The 24,369-nt window shown below is 33.3% G+C and overlaps 1 protein-coding gene across 7 annotated transcripts in view; it reads right to left on the bottom strand.

Moving 5' to 3' along the window:
* Positions 1–238: 238 nt before the first annotated feature.
* The window catches only part of LOC143232343 (uncharacterized), a 48,048-nt gene continuing 23,917 nt past the window's right edge, over positions 239–24,369 (bottom strand). For 6 of the 7 annotated variants that reach the window (XM_076467647.1, XM_076467653.1, XM_076467651.1 and 3 more), the window contains 4 exons: positions 21,407–21,560; positions 9,246–9,384; positions 7,292–7,416; positions 239–2,918 (listed from right to left, as the gene is read on the bottom strand). In XM_076467647.1, the coding sequence (XP_076323762.1) occupies positions 2,664–2,918; positions 7,292–7,416; positions 9,246–9,384; positions 21,407–21,560 (673 nt within the window). In that variant the 3' untranslated portion in view covers positions 239–2,663. The remainder of the gene's footprint in view (positions 2,919–7,291; positions 7,417–9,245; positions 9,385–21,406; positions 21,561–24,369) is intronic. The other variant, XM_076467652.1, reaches the window with a different exon arrangement.

The following is a 24,369-nucleotide window of genomic DNA, read 5'->3' as shown; positions in this document are numbered from 1 at the left end:
AAGTGCTGGCCAAAAATATAGGGTAAAACCATACATTTTCTCTGACAAATACATATACAACCACAGTAATAATTATTGGAATTAACTGTAACCCTTGTGGTACTTTTGTTTCAAGTTGTAATTTCTGCTTTGTTAGACACAATGTAATCAACCAGGTCAGACCCAGTTGCAATTTGGTGCATTCATTTATAAATGTGTTTACGAAACAGATGAAACATGGACTCAGTCAGTAATTCTGTGGTTAAGCGAGTTACTTTAATTGGAAAAATACATACAATTTTAGCCACATTTTAGTGGCATTATTATAATACAAGAAATCAAATCTATGAGATGATAACTATAAAAATATAATTTTAAAGCAGAACAGGTTATGCCCAATGTGTACCATAGGGCAGAAATAAAAAATTAAATTTTTTTTCATAGTAAAAACAAATATTTCATGCAACCTTTAAAAATTCTGCAATGAATAATAATAAAATGTATTTCAGATTAGCCAAACTTACAATACATTTGAAGCATTATAAATAAACAAATAAATAAAGAAGCATTATAAAACAAACTGACAAAGTAGATATTCACTTCAAAGATAACCTGATAATAAAAAAAGCATGTATGCAAGTCATATATAACAATACTACCAAAAAACTCATATACTGACAACTATGATTTAGTTCAGTTGTTTTTTTTTTTTATATATATATTATAAGTATCATTAATTTCACATTAAGTCTTGGTGTAAAACATAAAATTCTAAAATTGTATGGGAAATACTTTCATAAATCTAAACTTTTTTTTGGAATTGCATTAATCAAAATTAAAATAAGAAAGCTCCTGTGTTTTGAGGTACAAGTTTTTGTGACAGATATTATTACAAGCTTACTTTGAAGTTAGTTAATGTCACATATTGTTGAAATCCTATATAAGTTTACTGTGGTGAGAAAAAGATAATTTAAGAGACTGTGTACATAACATAAACTCCATCACCATGTAAAGCCAAGTCTTGTTCTTTTAATTTGCCATTATCTAAGAGTTCTAAGGAGGGAAGACCCAAACACCAATATGGTTCAGTGATAAGTAGTAAACTAAATGACGGATTGAGCTTCGTATTTATTTTAAGCATTTTGTTTGCTGAATAATTTATAAGAATAAAGCAGTAGCATTAATGAACCATATTCTTGAAGTCTTATATAAATACATGTTCACTATGATGAATAAGAGACAAACATCATATATATATACAGTAAAAAGTAGTTTATGCCTCATGCAGAAGAAACTTTTCACTTATACCATCATTTGTTTCATATATTAACACTCACAACAGTGCCAAGTATGACAGAACTTGTGTTAAAATGAATCCAAGAGTCCTTGTAACAAACACTGTCTGTATTCAATAGGTGTCAAAGTGAAAATGTTTAAGTTGTACTGTGAAGATGGTTTGAAAGGTAAATGTTTGTAATCTAAGATAATTTTATTTTCAGACTAAGTGAAAAAATAGTTATAATTTAATCAAGACAAATAAAAGAATTACAGACATGATTACTCTAATCTAAGAAAACAAAGTTTCTAGGCTTATTTTATTTTCTATGAAGTAATGTAAATATTTGTAATGCAAAAGATACATAATTTATACTTACTTTATGTATATAATTTTGTTAGTGTTAAACATTGAAATATGCAACACACCACAGAATATTTTTGTAAGTGGCAATTATAATGATCTTTTCAACTGTGACATATCAAGTGCACTTTAGTTGAAAAGATATTCACATTAGTCTCAAAAATATTTATGAATTCTTATATCCAGAAAACTTTAATAACAAGGTCACGCTTTTGAATTTTTCTAAGTTTTGGCAATAACACTGAATTCTTAATGCTTGGAGCAAGTCAGATTTATGTTCTTAAAAATTATCAAATTTAAAATGACATTTGTATAAGCATCTATTGACTCAGTGGTTCTAAAAAATTTTTATTGGTGGAACACCAGATTTTTATCCACACATTCTGTTGCTCTTTCTCCAAGTATGCAACCTTTCCATGGACCACAAATTAAGAAGCAGGAAATCTGAATCAAGCATCTAAAGAAATATTCAGTTTTATGTTCTTCTACCTCACAGAGTACCAGTTTTGTTATTACCAGATTACTCAATTCATTTATGAGATTACATGTTTTCCATTTAAATTCTAATTTAACAGTGAAATAATGAAATTGAATTATTTAGTATATTTCTAACACGTTTTATTGATATGTTTAATAATTTTCTAGATATTGCAATGAAATAATGACTGGTATCAAAAGTAGTACAATTATTCAGAACTGGTAGTATCACGGTCATGGTCACTCATGGTTGAAGTCACTGATGTGAATATTTATCCCATATAAACTCTGGAGTGGTAAGATATAACTGTCCATTAAAAATAAACTTAAAACAGGAACTGATTAACGTTTTAGAACTTATGATATGAATAATAATAATAATTATAATAATAATGTTAATTAAAATTATAATATTCTTATGGATTTTCAATGTTGCTGGGTCATAACACTGAAACTTTTTGAGTAGATAACTGCACATAGTGTATTTTCAACAATTGTTTACAGTGTACTATGTACATTTCATATTTGGTACTACAATTATATGAGTGTTATGATTGATAGCAATACTTTAGCAGTTTCCTGAACTCATGGCTGGTAATCTAGCAATGCTAGTCAAGGTGGTTTCAGATAATAGTGAACTATTGCTTCTCACTGTATGGGAGTTTGAAGATGTTTTAGCAAAAGAGGTGTGTCCAGAGGTTAAGCTGCACTGACTGTCAGGAACAAAGATAATTGTTGCAATGTCTGATTGAGGGACTTGATTTCTTGTCTCTGGCAAATTGAGGTTAGCAACTGGCAAAGGATTTATAGATTCAAAAGGCCGCTAAAAAGGAATAAAGGTGTACTCATATTTCTAAACACTGAAATACTATTTTTGTAACAAAATATATAATCTACTGTCGATAAGAGTATATGTATATTTTACCAAAAACAATAAAAAAGTGAAGATTAATAACATTTAATTTCAGTTTTAATTTATTATTATTTCTATAGTACTACAATAGAACAGCATATTACATTTAAACATTTTAAGTCTCTTTCAACTTAAAAATTCTATTTAAGAGTATTAACATGGCCAAAATTATAAAATTACAATATTTATATGTTCACAAACCTAGTTAAAAATGTAATTTTAAAGTCATATTTTGGTAAACATCGACATAATTCTGTTGGTTAGAAAATCCAAATTACATATAAAATTATGTAATTGTGTATATGAGATTTGTACAAATCACTGTATATTATACAATAATCTAATGATGTAAAATAATGTACATGACCTGTTTAATAACATAAAATATATAATAGTCTACTGATGCAGAATGACATAATATGTCATGCAACAACAAGATATATCTCTCTTCCATTGCATATATTTCATATTTTTTCAAGTTAAAAAAAAAATATAAGCTCATTCTAAATTTAGTTGAGGTTATTTGATATATTCAGTAAGAGTTGTTGCTTTCTGTATATTGTCCACCTTATCTACTGTGTTATGAGATATTTATGCTTTATAGTGCCAAGTTCTAATTTTTTTTTAGCTAAAGAGGTACATATAACAAAATATGCTGCTTTCATAAAAGATAATTTCTGAACTCTGAGGAGTTTTATGCTTGAAAGCACCAAAAGATAATGTTTTCCTTTACTGAAAATGTATTTCTAATAGATACCTCTTCTCACATAATAGTTTTGCCAATTTGTGCTGCCCTCTATATGCATAATTATTGTTTGTCAATAGGCTTAAGACTCAAACCTGACATAATGTGTTTACATGTGTTATAGCTGCATTGTAGCAACAACATTCCATCAACAGGAGTATGACACATCTTCTTGGCACGTCTGACTCCTTCTGTACCATAAAACAAAATCAACACTTTGAGATTAGGCACAAAAAGCAATAGAAAAGAAGAGAATGGATGAAAAGTGGGAGAGGGGGTAAGTATCTATCAGAAATATATTTTCAGTGTAGAAAAATGTTAACTTCCAACACAATACCTTACCTCACATAATAGCTAGAATCTCATGTTAAAAGGATGGAAGGACAAGTGCAAAAGTTACCTAGATGAGCACTCTTTGGAATACACTTAAAAAGAACAAATGGAGTGAGATACCCTAATGTATAGGGTTACTTTCATTGGAGACTGCATCTCATCTGTACCAGTATACTCTTTGCTCATTGTAGAAATAATGTGTCACTAAATAAGACAGAAAAAGATATTGACCCAACAAATAATAGGGCATTCTAGATGCTGTAGAATAGTTGGGGTGTGTCATGCCATGTTTGGTGGGTGAACTCCACTTCAAAACCAGATAGCATCAGGTAGTTATCTTTTGGTTCACATTTCAACAACCCAGGCATGACAAATGTGCAGATTTAGTGAAGAACCAACAACAAGCCATCCAGGAACCTGGCATCTGAATGATGACAGAAAGGGAAAATGCAATTTAAAACCAGGTAACATCAGGAAATTTTCATCCAGTCAGTGGTAGGAGGGCCCCTACCAACCAGATGTGTGAGGATTTATGTTGGCTGGTCTTACACTGATCTAACACTAGACTGCTTGGAACTCAGACAGCAGAAGAATAGAGGAATGCCAGCCAGAGGTATGAACTGTATATGGTAGATTTGTCCAATCCAAAACTAGGTGGCATAAGAAATTTTTCTTCAGGTCTGTGGTAGGAGGAGAGTGCTCATCAACAACAAAACAGGACACCAATGTTCTGTTATTGAGTAAGTGGAACTGACCACACTTTGGAGGAAACCTCCTTGATCTACCACCTCATCGGTTATGAACTGGTAAGTGGCAAAAACTCTGGTACTCCACTGGATAAAGGAGAGAACAATGTAGTCAGAGGTCCATAGGAATGCAACACCATAATAGAGTGCAATGGGTGACCATGAAAAACTCTCTTTTGAAAAGCAGGCTAGTCCTGGTTTATTCAACTGGGACTGGAGGGATGGGCAGTGATCATGACACTGTTTACTTATAATAGTTCTTAAGTTCAAATGAATAAAATATCAACTGGGTGTAAGATGAAACTTCTTGAATGAACAAACTCAGATGTACTGCCTCCCAAAGAAGGAGAAGAGGGTGAGGGTATAGGAGGTTTCTTGTGATAGTGTCAAATAAGAAGAGAAGCATCTGAGATGTCCACCTCAACCATCTTAAGACCTAGATTGAAAGGCCAACAAAGGGTGAGAAATTCCCCATGTGAAAGTGAGGAAAGACCAGGAACCAACTGATATGTAAAAAGTGTTAGATTCAACATCTATCTACAGATCCCCTGGTAACCACAAAAAGACAGGAAGAAAAATCTGGAAAAAGGATAAGAAACCCATTAAATAGCAACTGTAGCCATTAGGGCCAATACTGCCACGAATCAGTGCTGGTAAGAAATAAAATTCCTAAGAGGATGTAAAATAATGAAAATAGGAGATACTAAAGAAGGCGAGTAAAAGACAAAGGTGAAAGCTCTCTAACCGAAATTGCAATACTCAACAAGTGGCTGCAAATAAAAGGCAAAGGTCCATAAACCAAATGAATTGGTCCTACTGATCCTGAAAGCACTAAAGTCTATGAGTGGTGGAAGAATGGATAGGAAGTGGTGAGAGAGAGACAAAGAAGCATGGTAGAGATAAACCAATAAGAATAAGGCATAATATTGGCACATGGCCCCAACATATGACACCAGAGATAGAAGCATACCAGTAAAATCTACAGGCAGATAGAAGGAACCACAATAAGGCATATGAGATATATGGAAGGTAAACACAACTGAAAAACAAGGGCATCGTGCACCACCTATCTCTAGCACAAAATCAACTAAATAAAAAGTGAAAATGCTGAGGAAGATATACATGCCATTGTAGAAAAGATAAATGGATGAAGGTGTGTGAAACACCTCACAGGGGAATGGTGGATTACTACAGAAAAAGATTACAGATAGAATAACAATGGAAAAAGGTTCCGTGTTTAACACACGGGTAGGAAAACCAAAGCCTATACAAGATGAACAAAAGACAAACTATCTGACCCAAAAATCTGTAGAAAAAACTCTAGAGTTTAGAAGTAAATGAAAAGCAGTACAATCAAAACTCATACCTGGTTATTTGAGGTAATGAAGGAAGAAGGACAAGACAATTATGATCCAATTTAGCAGTAAAAATAATTTAATATGTGAAAATATCCCTAAGGAACCTAGTCACTAAATCACAAAAAAAGGCTGAGGCAGAATCAAGACAATAAAGATACCAGATGAGGCAAAGAGAGGAGGGAAAAAAATTAAAAAGAACTCTAAAAAACATTCGTGAAGGTATGTCAGGGACAAAAGAAGGCAAAGTGTAAAAGCCTTCATCTCCCCCAGCAGACATAAACAAGCCCAGTGCCATTATAGTAGGTAGGCTAGCATGAATAAAGTCATGCTGTTTCACATAAGATAAAGTGGAAGATATTTCCACTGAAAAATTCATGAGTGAAAAAAGTACATCATTACATGTTAACGCAAAATCAAAAAGTACTTATTATGCCCCACAATACAGAGGGAGTCAGCTGCACAAGGAGAGTGATTTACACTCCTACTAGTGGAGAGTTGTTGCATGCTCATTTACATGCTAGAATACAGCTTATCATGTGTAAACACATAATGTTAAGTGGGAGCCTCAAGGCTTCTGATGCATGAAAATTGCACAAATGGAGGACAGCACAAATTTAGGATGGCTAAAATGTGAATGAAAGTAAGATACAGTATCAGAACTTGCTGACCAAGTCCAGTCCTTATTAGCTGTACTCTTTTCTTTTTTATTAACTGCTGATCATGTATGTTTCATCTTCACTGTATCTCATCTTCAAGTTTAAGTATTTTTAAAACCTTGTGACATACTTAGTAAAGTATGCCCTTCATGATAGGGTTAAATATTCAGGGCTCAGGCCCATAGGCACAGCAATTTTCTGAGCTTCAGTATGCTATCAATTATGGTTTTCTGTTCTGATTTTTCAAAACATGAACTGGGCATTCAGGGCACTGTCAATCAGAATTGGGGCATGGGACCCATTTATTACTGCCCAGCAATGGTTCTGAAAATGTCAATTGCTGACAATACACACAAATGTGTTTGACGTGAGAACCAGACCTACCCACTAATTAATACAGTACATTAAAAATAATTAGTAAAAAAAACAAACAACAAACAAATACCTGAGACAATGAAGCTGGTGTTATTTTGTTAATTATATTCAGTGTTTCAGCTGTTAAGGTGCTATTTACCTCAACACTTCCATCACTATGAATCACCTCAATTTTTGTAATGGTTGGGGCTTGGTCTAAAAAAAATACAAAGTAATATTTTAAAAAATGTATATATAGTAGTTATGTCTAGATAAACATTATTTATACAAATAGTGAAAGTATAAAAACTGCAAACATTTTGAATTGGTTAAAGTGAACCACAAATGTACTTATTTTTTACTATGTACAAAAGTATGAAACTGATTTAGTTTCAAATGCCTTTTCATTTAAAAATGATAGAAAATTACGTGAAATGTACTGATCTCATGATCATATACTAATAATATAACAGAAGAGATTTTGTAAAATGTGGCAACTATTAAAAATATTTAGACACTCTCAGGAAATGTGTGACAAAAACTGATTTTTAAAGTATACTAAAACAGTTCCCCATAAATTTTACACATCACGAAAAGCTTACTTACAAGTATCTGATATGCTAATAAGACATTTCCTCTACATATAGAAATTAACACATTTTAAATGAATGGAGCCTATAAATAATTTTAAAAGCACCTAAAAATAAGCATGGAGGCAAGGAAAAAACTATCATGAAAAGTAAAATATACACTGCTTGTTTGTGGTGACGAGAAACCCACTTGAGTAAAACTATATCTCATGATGGCTGGTATGGGTATCAACACTTTTTCCAAAATAAAGCAGAGAACAACATTTCAACCTTTTTAGGCCATCTTCAGGTAAAATGAAGATGACCTAAGAAGGTTGAAACATTGTTCTATGCTTTATTTTGATAAAAGTGTCGATACCCATACCAGCTGTCCTGAGATACATTTTTCTACACTGCTCACTTGAAAACATTTTTAAATAGCTTTCTTAAAGTGCAACACAAATAACTAAAATTCACTTTTTTCTCATATACAAAGTTTTATAAACTACTCAAGGATACAAGAAGAACAAATATTTACTGGCAAGGTAAGATGTACTTTTAATAATTATAGGCAGATTTTTATAATTTTTTAAAATATTTTTAAATATATAAAATATAAATCCCTTCTATGTCTGTTGATTATTTCAATGATTATTCTATCTCACATCACACTTCCACCATGACCATATGCCTTATGTTCCTGCATGAGAATGGGGAGGATCTGTTTAAGATTATTTCTAAAGCATGAGTGATCTGTAAATAGAATATTTATTCAAATATTGTTAGTCCACAGGATGTTTTATTTGAACCACTGCAGATTAGAAGAATGAATTTCATTGGGCATGTGGCATACAGATTGGTTTTGTGAAGCCTGTTTTCAACTTATTGCATCAATTTGCACCCATGAACATGGATTCAGTCTCAAAACCTGTACCCATTGTGGAAAATCAACATCAAAAGATAAAATCCATCTGTTTGGGTAACTTGTCAAATTATCCAAACAGTCATACATGGTATGAAAGCAAATCCATATTCTGCAGATGACACTTTGGCCCAATTTCTTACAACACATTGTGATTATCTGGCTTCCATTTGTCTGATAACTCACCATATGAATAACACATATGGTTGTCTCACCAGTCATGAACAACTTGGAGTACTTTGAACTCTATGACTGACTTCTTCTAAGCAATGATCAACACAAGACTTTATGATACCAACTGATCAAACTAACTGAAGTTGTCATTTAGATTGTATGACTGATCTTCAAATACTTGATCTTCATAACAATGCACCGAGAGGGGTGTGAATGACATTCATATAAAACAATTGTTCTGACTAATAGTAACAAAATTATAAATTCTGATTATTTTATAAATGTTTTGAGCAATTCATTTAACTTCAGAAAATCAAATCTTCCTCCAACGCAAAAGAATTTGGACGTAAAACCAAATTGGACATGAAACATTTGCATACCTGGTTCTTTATTTTTTGATAATGTTACTGTCAATCCCTTTATCTGGGACTGTTTAACAGTTGGCTGCACATTTCTGCTGTTTACAGGCTGTACCTGATGGCTTGAAGAACTTTGATTATTTGGAACCTCAATATCAACCTACAAGGAAGAGAAAATAATTTGTTTAAAACTATAACAAATGAATAAACAGAAAAAAAAAAGTGTATGGTGCACTGTTTCTACTTTCTAAGCATATGCTAGGTCTTCAGTTTCATAATTTTCTAAGTAGTGTAACAAAATAAACCTTTTTTTTTAAAAAAAGATCAGTGGTTACTTAAATACTGGAAGGAAAAGCAACAGTATTATAAACTTCAATACTAATTTCAAAAATGGGAGGTAAAAATTCAGGAGAGAAATATGAAAAATAATACTAAAAAACAGTAATACTAGGTGTAAACTATCAAATACACCTAAATAATGGGACAAAGATTACACTGGGAATAGAATAAACAGTAGAAGTTTTTCAATTTGAATATTATTTTTATAAAATTATTGTTATGGTAAATATCACTTAATTTGCAAAATCATTAATTTGGAAATTTATAAGATTGGGGTTGTAATATATAATTGTGATCCCATTATTCTATGATAAGTCTTTCAAACTTTGTATTTGTTGAATGAGAAATAACGTTTAGCCCAATTTATTCAAATTTTGTTTAATAAGTAGTAAAACATATTAAAAAAAATTGAAGGAATTTATAGCATGGGATCCCCAATGAGGGGGTTTGCAAGAAAATGTTTGAGGGGATCACAGAAAATGCAAAATATTGTTAAAATACTTAGTATCCACAGCTTTACTGGATTTGGGGACCTAAATTTAGGGATACTGATATGTATAGTTTAGACTCTTGAAGATATTTTTAGTGGTTTTTTTCATTGTGTTTTGTATTTCTTAATATGTTTAAAACTACTGTCTTTCTGTGCATTTTCTTTCTAGATCAAGTGTTTTCACACTTACTCAGTCCAGAACACCCTCTTGTTCAAGTTAAGAGCTAAACATATAATTGTGATCCCATTATTCTATGATAAGTCTTTCAAACTTTGTATTTGTTGAATGAGAAATAACGTTTAGCCCAATTTATTCAAATTTTGTTTAATAAGTAGTAAAACATATTAAAAAAAATTGAAGGAATTTATAGCATGGGATCCCCAATGAGGGGGTTTGCAAGAAAATGTTTGAAGGGATCACAGAAAATGCAAAATATTGTTAAAATACTTAGTATCCACAGCTTTACTGGATTTGGGGACCTAAATTTAGGGATACTGATATGTATAGTTTAGACTCTTGAAGATATTTTTAGTAGTTTTTTTCATTGTGTTTTGTATTTCTTAATATGTTTAAAACTACTGTCTTTCTGTGCATTTTCTTTCTAGATCAAGTGTTTTCACACTTACTCAGTCCAGAACACCCTCTTGTTCAAGTTAAGAGCTAAACATATAATTGTGATCCCATTATTCTATGATAAGTCTTTCAAACTTTGTATTTGTTGAATGAGAAATAACGTTTAGCCCAATTTATTCAAATTTTGTTTAATAAGTAGTAAAACATATTAAAAAAAATTGAAGGAATTTATAGCATGGGATCCCCAATGAGGGGGTTTGCAAGAAAATGTTTGAGGGGATCACAGAAAATGCAAAATATTGTTAAAATACTTAGTATCCACAGCTTTACTGGATTTGGGGACCTAAATTTAGGGATACTGATATGTATAGTTTAGACTCTTGAAGATATTTTTAGTAGTTTTTTTCATTGTGTTTTGTATTTCTTAATATGTTTAAAACTACTGTCTTTCTGTGCATTTTCTTTCTAGATCAAGTGTTTTCACACTTACTCAGTCCAGAACACCCTCTTGTTCAAGTTAAGAGCTAAACATCTTCCATTTTTTAGGTAATTAACAGTAAATACCAAGCTAGAAAAAATACTTCTAAAATAATACAAGTTATTGTTACATTATTCTATAAATTTAAAACAATCAATCAATCAAAAAACCCTGTAGGAAACTAGAAAGAAAAAGATTTAAAAAATGAGGTTATTTCTCTTTAACACAACCAGATATAAAAGTTGATAGGAGGAACAAACTCTCTTTGAATATACTGAAATTTACATACAACCCACAATAAAACAAGTTGCTGCATCTTCCTAATCCATTGAAAGGGAGAGGGTTGTGACCTACAGTTTTAAATTTATTATTCTAGGCTGTTTCAAAATACTTTCAGTCACAGTTGAATGTGACTCACAAGCTGACAATAAAGTTTACTGAGATAAGTGTCCATAACATATACACAGAAATAACTTTAAAGTCATAATTATTTCTTTTTCTATGTATGTTAGGGTGCATTGGAATATAAATTTCTTATATTATCATCAGCAGGATATATGATTAGTGCCTTTTAATAGTAGTAATTATGTGGGCAAGTTTTGGGCTTCTAAACTTATATCTTGTACTGTCAAGAGGAGAGTTATTTTCTTTAAAATATCCATCATCAGAGTACACAAGAAATCACAGTATGTTAACTTTGGATATGCAATGTTTAGACACTTTAGGAGTTTTATACCCTAAATTTCCCAGAACTCACCATGAGGAAGCAGTTACATGTTGAGTTCCACCCATGCACACCCAACCACCATTCGACAGGGCAATAGAATTACTGGATTATGCATTGGTTCTTAGTAATAGGATTTTTCATAATTCTATAAGACTGAAATTTGGCTTAACTGAATCCCTTTTTTCTGAGATAGCTGCAAATAGCTGCTGAAGTTTCCATTACTATTAAACATTATTTCAACTACTTGTGTATGACACAGCATTCTGAACTTGAAAACTGGTGTGTCATCCTGATTAATGAAAGACACCAACTGTTCGTTGCTTATGTTTTTCATCACTGGTGAGTCTACTGTTTCATTCTTAGTCCACATTATTATAATAGTGTAATGTTGAGCTTCCATATTAATATTTGGAATCACAGATTGTCTCATTGTGCTAGAATTTGAGGCGGAATGAGCAGCTAATACTCTATAAAGAGTAAGTTGTCCGACAGTCTTAGAATCATCTCCAAACATTGTAAGCAGCAAAATTTACAAGTGGGAAAAATATGCATTTCTTCATACTGCTCTACCCACCATATACTTCTCTTATTCAGGAAGAAAACAAGATTTTCAAACAAGTAGAAGAAGATGCATCGAGCCATGGCTGCATATGGGATATTCCTTCATACTAAACCAACCAAACTTTTGCATACACCTCAGTTACATATCTCACTAATAAACTAACTTTCTTGGATGGGTTATCAGTTGCAATGTAAAGGCACAAAATTGTTTGTTCTTGTTAACCAATGAGAATAGTTCATTGTACCAAGGTCATATAAAGCATGTTCTCTTGAACAATGAATGACCTGACACTGCCACATTGCACACTTTACACAAATATTTTTGATCTGCATTAAAATTCTCAGGATGGTCAATTTTACTCTGTCAAGATGCGTAATAAGATAACAGGGAGGTAACTCATTTGCAACAAACAAATTAACCAATGAACAAGTGCAATTCAAGAAGCTGCATAACTCATTTTATTTTGTTTTTTGTTTCCAATATTGATGTACATGCTATCAGAGCATACAGCAATTAAATGATCAGATGAAATTTTATCTTCAAACCATTGATTAATAGAATTTGTTATACCTCTGATGCTCCAGAAGGAGATCCATGAAAACTGATTCAGGGTCACTGAACAAAGTTATGTGCTGTTCCATGACTAAAAATTTAAAATGTTTTTGCCCATTTGTAATGACAATTTCAGTTATATCTCTTTCATTTTCAAAGTAGATAGTGTCATGTATTATAATTTATCTTGGATGAGTCTCTGATTTATTTACATCTTACAACTTCAAATAACTGGAAATTTTAACTTAGAAGTTAATTGAATGTTAATATATATACAATTTATTATATTTGCCAACAAGACTGATACACACAATTTTCTTTCTTGACACAAATATATTTTAATATAAAAACAACAATACAATTTATAATAACAGTTATAACAAATAATGGTTTATGTAGAAGAGTTTTACAAACTTACAAAAAATACTAAGTTTTCTATCTGATCTGCAACCAAAGTTTTATGGATGTTCCTAGAGAGCTAATTAATTCTATGTTGATACGTAGGTACACTTCTCTTGATGGTTAGCTAGCTTGAAACACACAATTGGTAAAATAGTCCAAACAAGTTACTGATTAGCTATATAACTTGGTGCAGAGGAGATACACTTTTTATTCAAACTTTGGTTTGCTTGCAGCAGTTGAAAATATAAGTGGAGGAGTTTCATAACATGAGATTAATTTTTATAATAAAAGGCAACTATTGCATACCCTGCCAACTAGCAATTACAAGGTAATTTTTTTTAATATGTAAATTTGATGCAAACTAATGCACATTCAAAATTTTAGTTATGCCTAAAATGCTTTCAGTTTCAGCAAACTCTTGAAAATGTTATGTTCTATATGGCATTTGGGTTAATTCAGTAAATTTTGAGGTATTGTTAGTTCAGAAAATTTAGAAGTAACCTAGTTTTTGAGTTGTATGATTAAAAGTTTTATATAAATCAAATTTTCTACTGTATAAATACTGAAAGCTTAGCTGCAAGAAACAGTATATAGGTTGAAATGGAAGTTATGAGGGTATCTGAAAAAAACATTCATTTTTGTGTGTGATGTATAAATTAATTATGGTATTGGAGACATGCTACATATGGGTTGGCTATTTACTTTTAATTGTCTACTGTCAGAATGGTCATGAGAAAAACTTACATCTCCCAAGTACTGAAAAATTCTTTGAGTAAGGATATGTTTATTTTGTAATAGCTTATCTCTACATTTTCCTTTTGTTTTGCATTACTAACCAAAAAATTTGATTTTATTTTTATCTTGATGAATTGACATATAAAACCTGAAACATGATGAGGCATTGTGGATTGCTGCTTTGTCTTGCTGAAAGATTCAGTCATTTCCACACAAGTGAGGGCCTTCAGTCAATAAGGATGCTCTCTCCAACATGACAATGTTGCCAGCTGCTGTTTGACACCCCTGTATAACCTGAAGTTCCATTGTTCCACGGAAGGAGAAAGCACCCCAAATCATGATGGAACCTCCCCCACTGTGTCGTGTAGAAAATGTCTCTGGTGGGATATTCTTATTGTGCCAGTAATGTTGGAAGCCATCTGCACCATCCAGGTTAAATTTTTTCTCATCAGAGAACAAAACCTTCTTCCACTTTTCTACATGCCATGTTTGGTGCTTCTCAGCAAAGTTTAACCGAACTGTTTCATGGTGTGGAAGGAGGCATGGCCTTTGAAGATGTTTACAGTTTTTATAGCCTTTCTCTCGTAGATGCAGTCTTATTGTTCTTGAGCCGTATTCTGCTTCCATAAGGACTTTAATCTGGTTTGACGATTGGCTGGTGTCTTGCTGGACAACCTGTTGAATCCTCCTGCTCAACACTGGCGAAATTTTCGTGGGCCAACCACTTGATATTCTCAGGGTCTTTTAAGAAATTTGCAACAGCAGTTTTACTACGTCCAATCTCACCAGCGATGGCACGTTGAGAGAGACCTTGCTTTTGCAGCTCGACAATTCTGCCATGTTTTAACTCTGCCAACATGCCTTTGCCATGTTTTTACCCAATGTAACACAGGAGATGTCAGTGAGAGATGTTGACAATGCTAATGCTTGAATGCAAATGGCTAAAATTTGTTACATGTTTACCGATTAATGCTTCATTTCAGTATGGTCTTAAACTTTTGACCAGCTAGTATTTAGGCTCATTTCATAGTGTTCACATTTTCCCTATTAAATGCTCAAAAACGTTTTTTATTTTTATTTTTCCTTTTTTTATTTTCATCTTTTGAAGCTCCACTCAAATAAGTGGTTGAGTCTAACAATGCAAAATTTTTCTTTATGTTCATTGGTCTTAAGATTTTGGCCAGTAGTGTATGAACTTTTATTACTTAATGTGTTTTTATTCTTATTCATGCAAAACCACACAACATATCTGCACCAGTTGTACCTAATTTTTGACCAAAAGACTAAAGGAAAGAAAGAAAGTAAACAGAACACCAACCACCAACTCTTGGATTACCTTGTCTAACCAAGTATTGGAATTTGGTTGTTCCTCTTGTACTGCACCCACACCCTCAAAGTGTAAAGTGTGAATTTGCAGGTACAGGATGTAAACCACTGATCCTCTGATTTATGGTCCAGCACCTTAACCACTTGGTCACAGACAACCCTGTGTCTCTTTAAATCAATCAGGAAGTAGTAAGATAGTTTAACCCTACAACTGCCAAACAGGTTTAAATGCCCCCCCCATCAAATTTTAAACATTTCTTCTAATCTTCCATAAATACTCATGTACAATATATTTTTTGCCCTCACATGTTATGAAAATTTAAGATGTCCATGTACGGCAAGTAAAGAAATTGTAATTGGTAATCCCCATTTGTTTAACTCTTAAGCAGCAGGAATGTTGTAGGTAGCAGCATTAATTGATGATGGCTACTGTTTAAGGGTTAATGAATGGTGTATTATTGTGTTTGTTATTACATGTACATACATCTGTGAATGAATGCCACTGTCAACCAATAAATCTCATTACTTAATGAACAAAGGCTGAACTTATGATTGCCTGTAAATTTGTGTGCATCTTTAAACACTGTTCTGTACAAAAGGCATAGAAGAGTGAGTAAGATTGAATGTTACTGTGAATGTATTACAGCATATGATAGTAAAATCATTTATATAGCTAGCATAAAACATTCCCCCAAAAAATGAAATGATTTTGCTCAATAATTCCATTTGCTGTTTCAAATCCTACTGTAAAAAATTGTTTAAATGGAAATTTAATCCAGGTATTTTAATAAGTCAGAAATATAAGGGTAAGAACCAAGGAAATTGAAGAAGAGGTCAGAAAAGAAGAGATATTTTTTTTCATTGGAGACTATAGAATATTTTAATATTCTAAGAGTTTTTGCATAGACAAGTTGGGTTCAGGCCCAGTTAATCAGTCAGTTGCTGCTATTTCTTGAGTGAATTCATTACAAACAGTCAATATTATATGGTTCCTTTGTTTTTGATGTTCATAGTTTGCTCTCATGTACTCAGATGTCTTTTCAGTTTTTCTTTTTCTTTTCATTTTCTTCTTCAAACATGTCTGTTTTTCTCTATATATATTTTTATTTATGTAAATTTTGTAGTTTTTTAGTTCATATTTCCTTGTCTTGCATCTTTTTTCTTTTCAATTGGACTATTACCTTTTGTTAACTTTGAATAAGATTCAACTTGTAACTTACATTTAGGATGAAAAAACATAACACAATGCTAAGATGTAAAATAAGTGGGTCCACTCACACTGCAAGTCATTTTGTAGATTATTTAATGTGTTTATTTTCTTAAATAACAGAAGTTATAATTTCCTTGAGGTGCTTCCAACCACTGACAAAATTAACTTTCCTCATTTTTTGCTGCTTTCTATGTGCAAACTTTTCAAAAATGCATGCCACAAGATTTTATCATTCCTCTGTTGGAATCCAAAGTTCCAACACGTTTCTCATGTGAATCATCATGGTTTATCTCTTCACCAATAGGAAAGCACTACTATCACATGACACACATGACTCCCTTGACATGCCATCACCAAGCTATCACTACAAAGTTTAGCAGAAGATGCAAGCATCAGACAAATGTTGGGGGGCAGGGTGAGAATATGGAAATACCTCTCAGAAAAACATTTTCATTTAGGAAAATTATAACTTCTGATATGGTACTCTCCCTCCACACACAAGATTACCTTGATCCCCACATTGAAATGTAGGAAGAACTGGTGTGAGAGAAGCACTGGTGTATCCCTCCAAAAGCATCTTCAGGATACTCCTGAAACAAGAGGAACAGATCAGATAATCTGAGGAGGGGCACCACACCACACCACACCTTGGCTAGGTATCTCTTCACAAGGAAAACTGACATGATCAAGAGGATCAAAGCTGGTGGAACATGAAGGGAGAACATCCATATGGGAGAGGATAGTTGAGCAATTAAATGTTAAACATAGATCCAAATCAGTCTCACAATGGAAAGTGACAATGTGTCATATGGTGTATAGTGGTTGAAGTGCAACGGATCATACTTGGTATGCCAAATACATCCAAAAATGCATTCACTGAGTACCAACATCTTCAAAAAGGTTGGATAAGGATCATACTTCAAATGGAATGCAGGGGAAGTCAATGATATGCACTCAAACCCCATGACCATGAACCAGCTTGAAATGACCCCTGGCCAGTAACATCCTCATAATTAAATTAGAGAAAACCCAGGACAGAAGCAGAAATAAGCCTTATGTGATATACAATACAGAAGAGAAGTCAAGAGAGGAAGATGGACAACCAGAAACTTGTGTGAGGACTAATATGATTGGTTCACTCTATATTCAAAACTTCACTCACTGGGTACCAATATCCAAATGAGGGTAGGAGTAGGGCATCCAATGAGGAGGATAAAATGCAAATAAGCATCTCAGCTCTCGGAATTAGTTACTCCTCTGGGGGATCTTGTGACCTCTACACTGGCAGAACACTACTGCCTTATCCTGAATTGAATGATTATAACCAATGTAGTGGAACCCACACAGCAAGTTGCCTCTGTGGTCAACTACTCCAGCAGATTAGAACTATTAAGTGGTAGAGACTCCTGTACTCCAGTGGAAGAAGGGTAGAAAAGTATGGTGAAGAATCTGGAAGGATTGTAACACCCAAGACTGCAGTGGGCAATCATGAAACCTTATATTTAAAAGCACACCACATCAATTTATTCAATCATGGCAGGGATGGGTAGCAATTCCCTTTTGCATTTCCCATGCCACCCATAGATTGTATGATCCAGGATAGGCATATTATGATGCAATTATCACAAGGAATTTACACTGTAGTGATCTTGTGAAACTTCCCATTTCAAGGGTGAACATACTCAGCCATGGAAAATGTTTAAGAATCAACATAGTTTATGGTGCATATGTGATGGCACAATGTCTGTGAATGGTTATAGCCATCTAACTGGAACTGGTTCAGAGTACAAAAAGAGTACTTGGACATGCACCACTTGCCACAGAATGGGATCCAGAGTGAAGCTGAAGCAGGGGCCCCTGAAAAAAAGAAATGCATTAGTAAAGACTTACCTTGTGTTACAACCATACCAAGTTTGTAGAATAGCCACAGGTGGCAGAAGATAACCCAAAGAAGCAGAAACAACTATGTAGTTGATGTTGTTGGAGATGAACATGTGAGGTGTTTTCCACATGCCTGATCATAAAATCCCTTTCAATGGCCAATGAAAATGAGAGGCAAGAAAGAATGCAAGGCAATGGATTTGATGTGTGAAAACATGAAAGAGGTCACACTGGGAAGGAGACTAGAGGGAAGAGGGCAACTGGATCAAATGTTGAACCAAATTGATCAGGATAACCAGGATCATGGAAAGAAGGTGGTCACCAGGAATAAAAAGGCAGAAAAACAAACCCTGGAAGAAAGCTGTGTGAATCAGTATAACAACAGAGGACACGGACAGGACAGAGGAGTCCAAATGGATCAGAATGATGGTAGAGATGAGAAACAGAGGATAGACAGATAGGAGAAAAGGATAGGAGAAGAAACAGATGGGACCAATTTCTTATGAATACATCTACTGCCAAAGCCACAGAATAGGGAAGTGGGGACCAAAATTAAGGTAATTTGTGACTAAGGGAGTTGGCAAATGCATTGATAGGTGGAATACCCAAACAAAGATGCCACAACTATGAAACAGCAGGATGTAAAGACTACTTCATAGGATAAACCTAATTAGGTTAGAAAAGAAAATACACCACCAGTTTGAATGTGCCTAGCACAGGGCATACCATTTTCTCAACCCAAACCAGCCGTTTTTACAGATATATTTCTCTACAAGTGATTTTTCTCATCATCACTGATAAGATTCAATGTGTGAAACACATGGATTTCGACTGAGTACCACCTTGGTGATTGATATAAGTCACCAATGTAGGATTGCTGGAATTGATCATAACAGGCAATGGCTGTTGATAGAAATAAAATTATCCAATAGCCCCGACAGACAGCCAGGAGTTCTAGGATGTTGATATGAAGAGAATGTTCTTCCACAGGGCAACAACCTGTAACATGTCAATGATCAACACATGCATGCACCTAGCCCTGAAAGGATGCATTCCTTAAGAGATATAACTCTGGTTTTGAAGAAGGATGGAGGTTACCTGCCAACATGTGAGCCTTGCCCAACCCCCAGTGGAGATCATCTTTGAAGAAGAAGAGAAAGTGAATAGGATCATCCAAGGATTATTTGTAAGAAATCCATGGTCATGAAGAAACCATTGAAGCAAATACATATGAATCCTGCCAAGGGATATGATAGGTGTCAGAGATGAATACCTCCCCATGATCAATAGAACTTGGCAGGTACAAAGTAAAGGAACAGACAGAACTGTCCAAATAACTAGTTCTATAGAATGGAGTAAAAGAAGAGAAGGTTGGGTCCAACTGAGATAGGTGTTGAAGAACACACCCAGATATACACAATATTGGGTAAGATGAAGGAAGAATCCCTCTCTCCAATGTGATCAATCATCCCATACACACAGCTTCAACAAGAAGCTGATGAGCAGGACCGGCTGACACCCATTCATTTAAATAGATATGGAAGTGCAGCCCAGGGGTAAAAATACTGAATAAAGGGCAAAGCTACTCAACAAAAACAAACAGCACAAAAGCCAGACTGAAAGACTGCTCTGATGAATGAAATTTTTCAGATGACTTACCACTAGTCCTGAACTTACCAGGCAGTCACTGGAACAATTGCTTGCATACCATATATCACCATAAAAAATGGCAAACTGCAGTCCAGCAGGAAGTTACAATAGGCAGGGCTGTGATGGGTAAAGTCGAGAGGTGAGACTCAGAGCCACACCAGGCTCCAATGGGGACCAACAGGGCACCCAAAGTGAAAGGTAGATCACTGTTGGACAGAAGCCACCTGTGACTCCAAAGACTGTGTGATCAATATAACAACAGAGAACATGGACAGGAAAGAAGATTGCATTGCTGATTGATATTACAAAGAGTGTCAGAGGAAGACCAAGATGGAAAATGGGACATAGATAGGATAAACAGGAAAATTGAGACCTGTCCTCCAAACAGGTAAAACTGAACCCATAATTGGTGGTCCAGAATTTGGTATCCCCCATTCCAAGTTGCAAGGTGGACTAACCCACAGTTTGTAGGGGGGCTGTGTATACCATCACTCAATGAGATGGAGATAGCGTGTGTGTGTGTGTTTTTCGTATAGCAAAGCCACAAAGGGCTATCTGCTCAGCCCACCGAGGGGAATCGAACCCCTAATTTTAGCATTGTAAATCTGGAGACATACCGCTGTACTAGCGAGGGGCGATGAAGATAGCACAATGGAAATCTGAATATAAGGGAATGGGGAAAAAAGTAAGGAAGACAGGTAGAATCAATAAGTGGAAGATCAAAATAACAATGGCAAGAGATAAAATTTCACATACCTAAGATATAATCTCTAAGTAAAGGGCTGAACAGAGTCGTCAAGGTGCAGGAAGATACAGTGAATTCCAAAAGCGGGAGATCACAATTTTGTCAGCTTGCAGATGTAAAAGGCTTGAAGAGTACAGGAAGAATAAAGGTATGAAAATGAGACAAAATGTGTACCACAGACTGAACAAGCTCCATGTGAATCAATGCTGAGAAATTTCCCAAAAGATCACCTGCAACTGTCGCCAAACATGCAGTAACAAATGAGTACCCAAAGTGGTTACAGTGACTTTGGAATACAGGTAAAATACTAAACGAGCAAAAAATATCTGGCAATCATGGATAATTCAAATGCTCGCAAAGAAAAGTGAAATTAAATTAAATGAAGTCCAACTAAGGTAAATCAAGTGAAACCACATTTAGAATAATTAGGGTTCTAAAGAAAGACGTGCATTTGACCACTGCCAAATGAGAAGTGATAGTTTGGTTGTCAATTTTAATTTTCATTACTTACACTGGATACAAGGAGTGGTAGTTCTCCAGTTCGGATATCCTTTAGAGCCTCAAATACATGATTTTGAATGTCGTGGATTGTTGGAAAAAAGCAAAGGTTGTGACGTTCAGGAAGTTTTTCATTTTTGGAAAACATTTCATGTTCTACCAACTTTCTGAAAGTAAAAAAAAAAAAAATTAATATTTTGTTATTATATTTTTTTTATGCACATATACATACTTGTGTGGTGATGTCACTTTTCACTGCTAAAAGCATTTTAATATTGTTAACAGCAGTTGGAGCTTCACAAGTTATGTCTATGATTAAAATGATGAATAATCATCACATGCTTCTTGTTTTTCATTTCACTTTTCTAAGAGTCACATTCATTGGTCACAAAATTATTACAGTACAGTCCACACAAGATGCAACATACTGTAATCTTACTTGTTTTGTAATCAAATTTAAATTGCTATGTTTTTACTGCTGATACAACTTAGCTATCTGATTTCATTTACATTCCCAGTTGCTTTAGCTTTTTTTAGTCTTATCTAATTATTATGGAAAAAATTGAAAGGATGAAATATTGCAAGTGAAATCAATTTTATTAGGCAATATTTCAGGCTGTCAATCCCTATCAAATATAAGAGATACTTTGAAAATTTGACAAGATGAAGGAATATAAATTGCCTTGTAAGATAAAACATAAATTTTTGAAACATATAGTTTCATAAACTTCCAACAGGTGATGTTGTAGATTCTTAACTGATTTGCTTCTCTTAGTCCTGCTTCTCAGGGACTGATCTGAGCTTCATCAAAATTGCCAATTCAATAGGTAATAAATAATCAACATTGTGGAATACTAACAAAATATACTGTATCAATGAAACATACACTAAATGAGTCCTTTTGAAGTTCAGAAATGTCATCTACTAAGTTGTGTGTGGTCCAAAATGTTGATAATTATACATCTAATACAGAAGTGAAGTGAATAAGATGTTATGCAACACAGAAATATGTCAGTATTTCTTTATAAAAATCTATATTTTGAGTATGTTGAACTCTTAAGACACAGCTGCCATGATTCTTGGCAGATAATGTTTCTCTTGTTATATTCTGTTTCAAAAATTAAATTAGTGAATGAAATTGTTTAAAATTTCACATCACTAAAAGACTTTACATTTTTATTTTGCAAACATTTCTAATAAAAAAATTCGTTATCTAATGTACTGTGTTTCTCCAAAAATAAGACAGGGCTTATATTAATTTTCACTCCAAAATATGACACTAGGGCTTATTTTCAGGGGATGTCTTATTTTGATATATTAAAAAAATGAAGTTACAAAGTAAAACTATTAAACTAACCATTTAAAATAATCTATTATTAAACTGTTAAACTAACTGATTAATACTTAAACAAACTAATTAACTAACTATTAAACTAATTAATAAATTAATTTTTTGTTATTTCTTTCCTCTTCCTGCCACTCTTAACTAGGACTTATTTTAAGGGTAGGGCTTATATTAAAACTATCCCCAAAAATCACACTAGGTCTTATTTTATGGGTAGGTCTTATTATCGGAGAAACACGGTAGTTATTTACATTCAGACTCTGAATAGTTCACCTAAAAGAGATTTTTAAATTAAGTATAAAAATATTATTTATTATCTTACAGTCTTCATATTTCAGTTGCATAATTTCTAGGAACTTCTAATTGAATGTCAAAATCAGTGATGTCAAGAAAATCCACTTGTAGAGAAAAATATATATGTAAAAATGGCTCATTTGGGTTGAGAAATTTTTGTCAGTGTAGTTTTTACATAGTATAGTCCTCAGTTTTGTGCCTGGTTTTTGAATAAATTTGGTATTAACTGGAATGTCATATTTTGTTACTAGTTTTTGCCAAATGTTGGTTATTTTTCTGCTGATGTCGGGAATATACAGTATGCAATAGTATATGGTTTCGTGATTTTTTGATTTGTGAGATATATTTACTTTAGTTGGTTGATTTTGCTTTCTGTCTAGGTGTGTGCGTATAATGTTTTCTACGGTTTGTGGAGGAAACTTATTGATGTTGATGAAGTATTGTTTTATTTTGTCTAATTCATCGTTAATTTTATCTGGTGAGCATAGTTTTATGACTGTGTTTATTTGGTTTCTTAGTATGTTGAATTTTTGTTTTGTTTCATGTGCTGAGTCCCAAGGAATGTATAGTCTAGTATGGGTGATTTTTTGGTGGATTTCTGTTTTGAATTGTGTGTCGGTTCTTGTAATTTTGAGGCTAAGAAATGATATTTGATTGCTTTCTTTTTGTTCACATGTGAAGTTGATGTTGAGATGTATAGCATTAATGTGATTGAAAAATTAAGTGTGTGTTCTGTAGATGTGAATCCTGCAACTGTGTAATCTACATATCTGTACCAGTATAGTGGTGGATGTAATGCTGTGTTAATTACTTATCATCAATGTAAACTGTAATGAATGCTTAAAATGAAACTTGATTTTCTAATATGCATAGCTTCATGTATTTATCTTTTCACTTATGATCTATTTTTAATTTTCTTTTCTAATTATTTATCTTTTATTATTTATGTTGACACATCAACTGGTATACGCTGGTCCTTATTATTATTATATAACGACTCCTGTACAGAGACTTGTTTCACTAATGTTTTGTACACGCAAATGATACCATCATGTCAAACTTATAAAAATAATTAAACCTTTCAAATATGATTTGTAAAATACAACTAATACATAATTAACTAAAATATAAAACTACAATCTAAATATAACTGAACTGCCTCTCTAACTATAGCATACTTAGGTAAGAAACCACTGTAAGTGCTCTTGTTGATCAATCAGACAACATGCTACATGTTCACCAAAAGTGTAAACTGACCTCTTCTGACAACTATATACATTTCTGTCAACTAATTAAATAACATAAAAATTCCAATTGCTACATATAATGTTAATTTC

The sequence above is a fragment of the Tachypleus tridentatus genome, chromosome 11, assembly GCF_004210375.1.
Source record: "Tachypleus tridentatus isolate NWPU-2018 chromosome 11, ASM421037v1, whole genome shotgun sequence".
NCBI lineage: Eukaryota > Metazoa > Arthropoda > Merostomata > Xiphosura > Limulidae > Tachypleus > Tachypleus tridentatus.
This window is presented reverse-complemented; position numbering and strand designations above follow the sequence as displayed.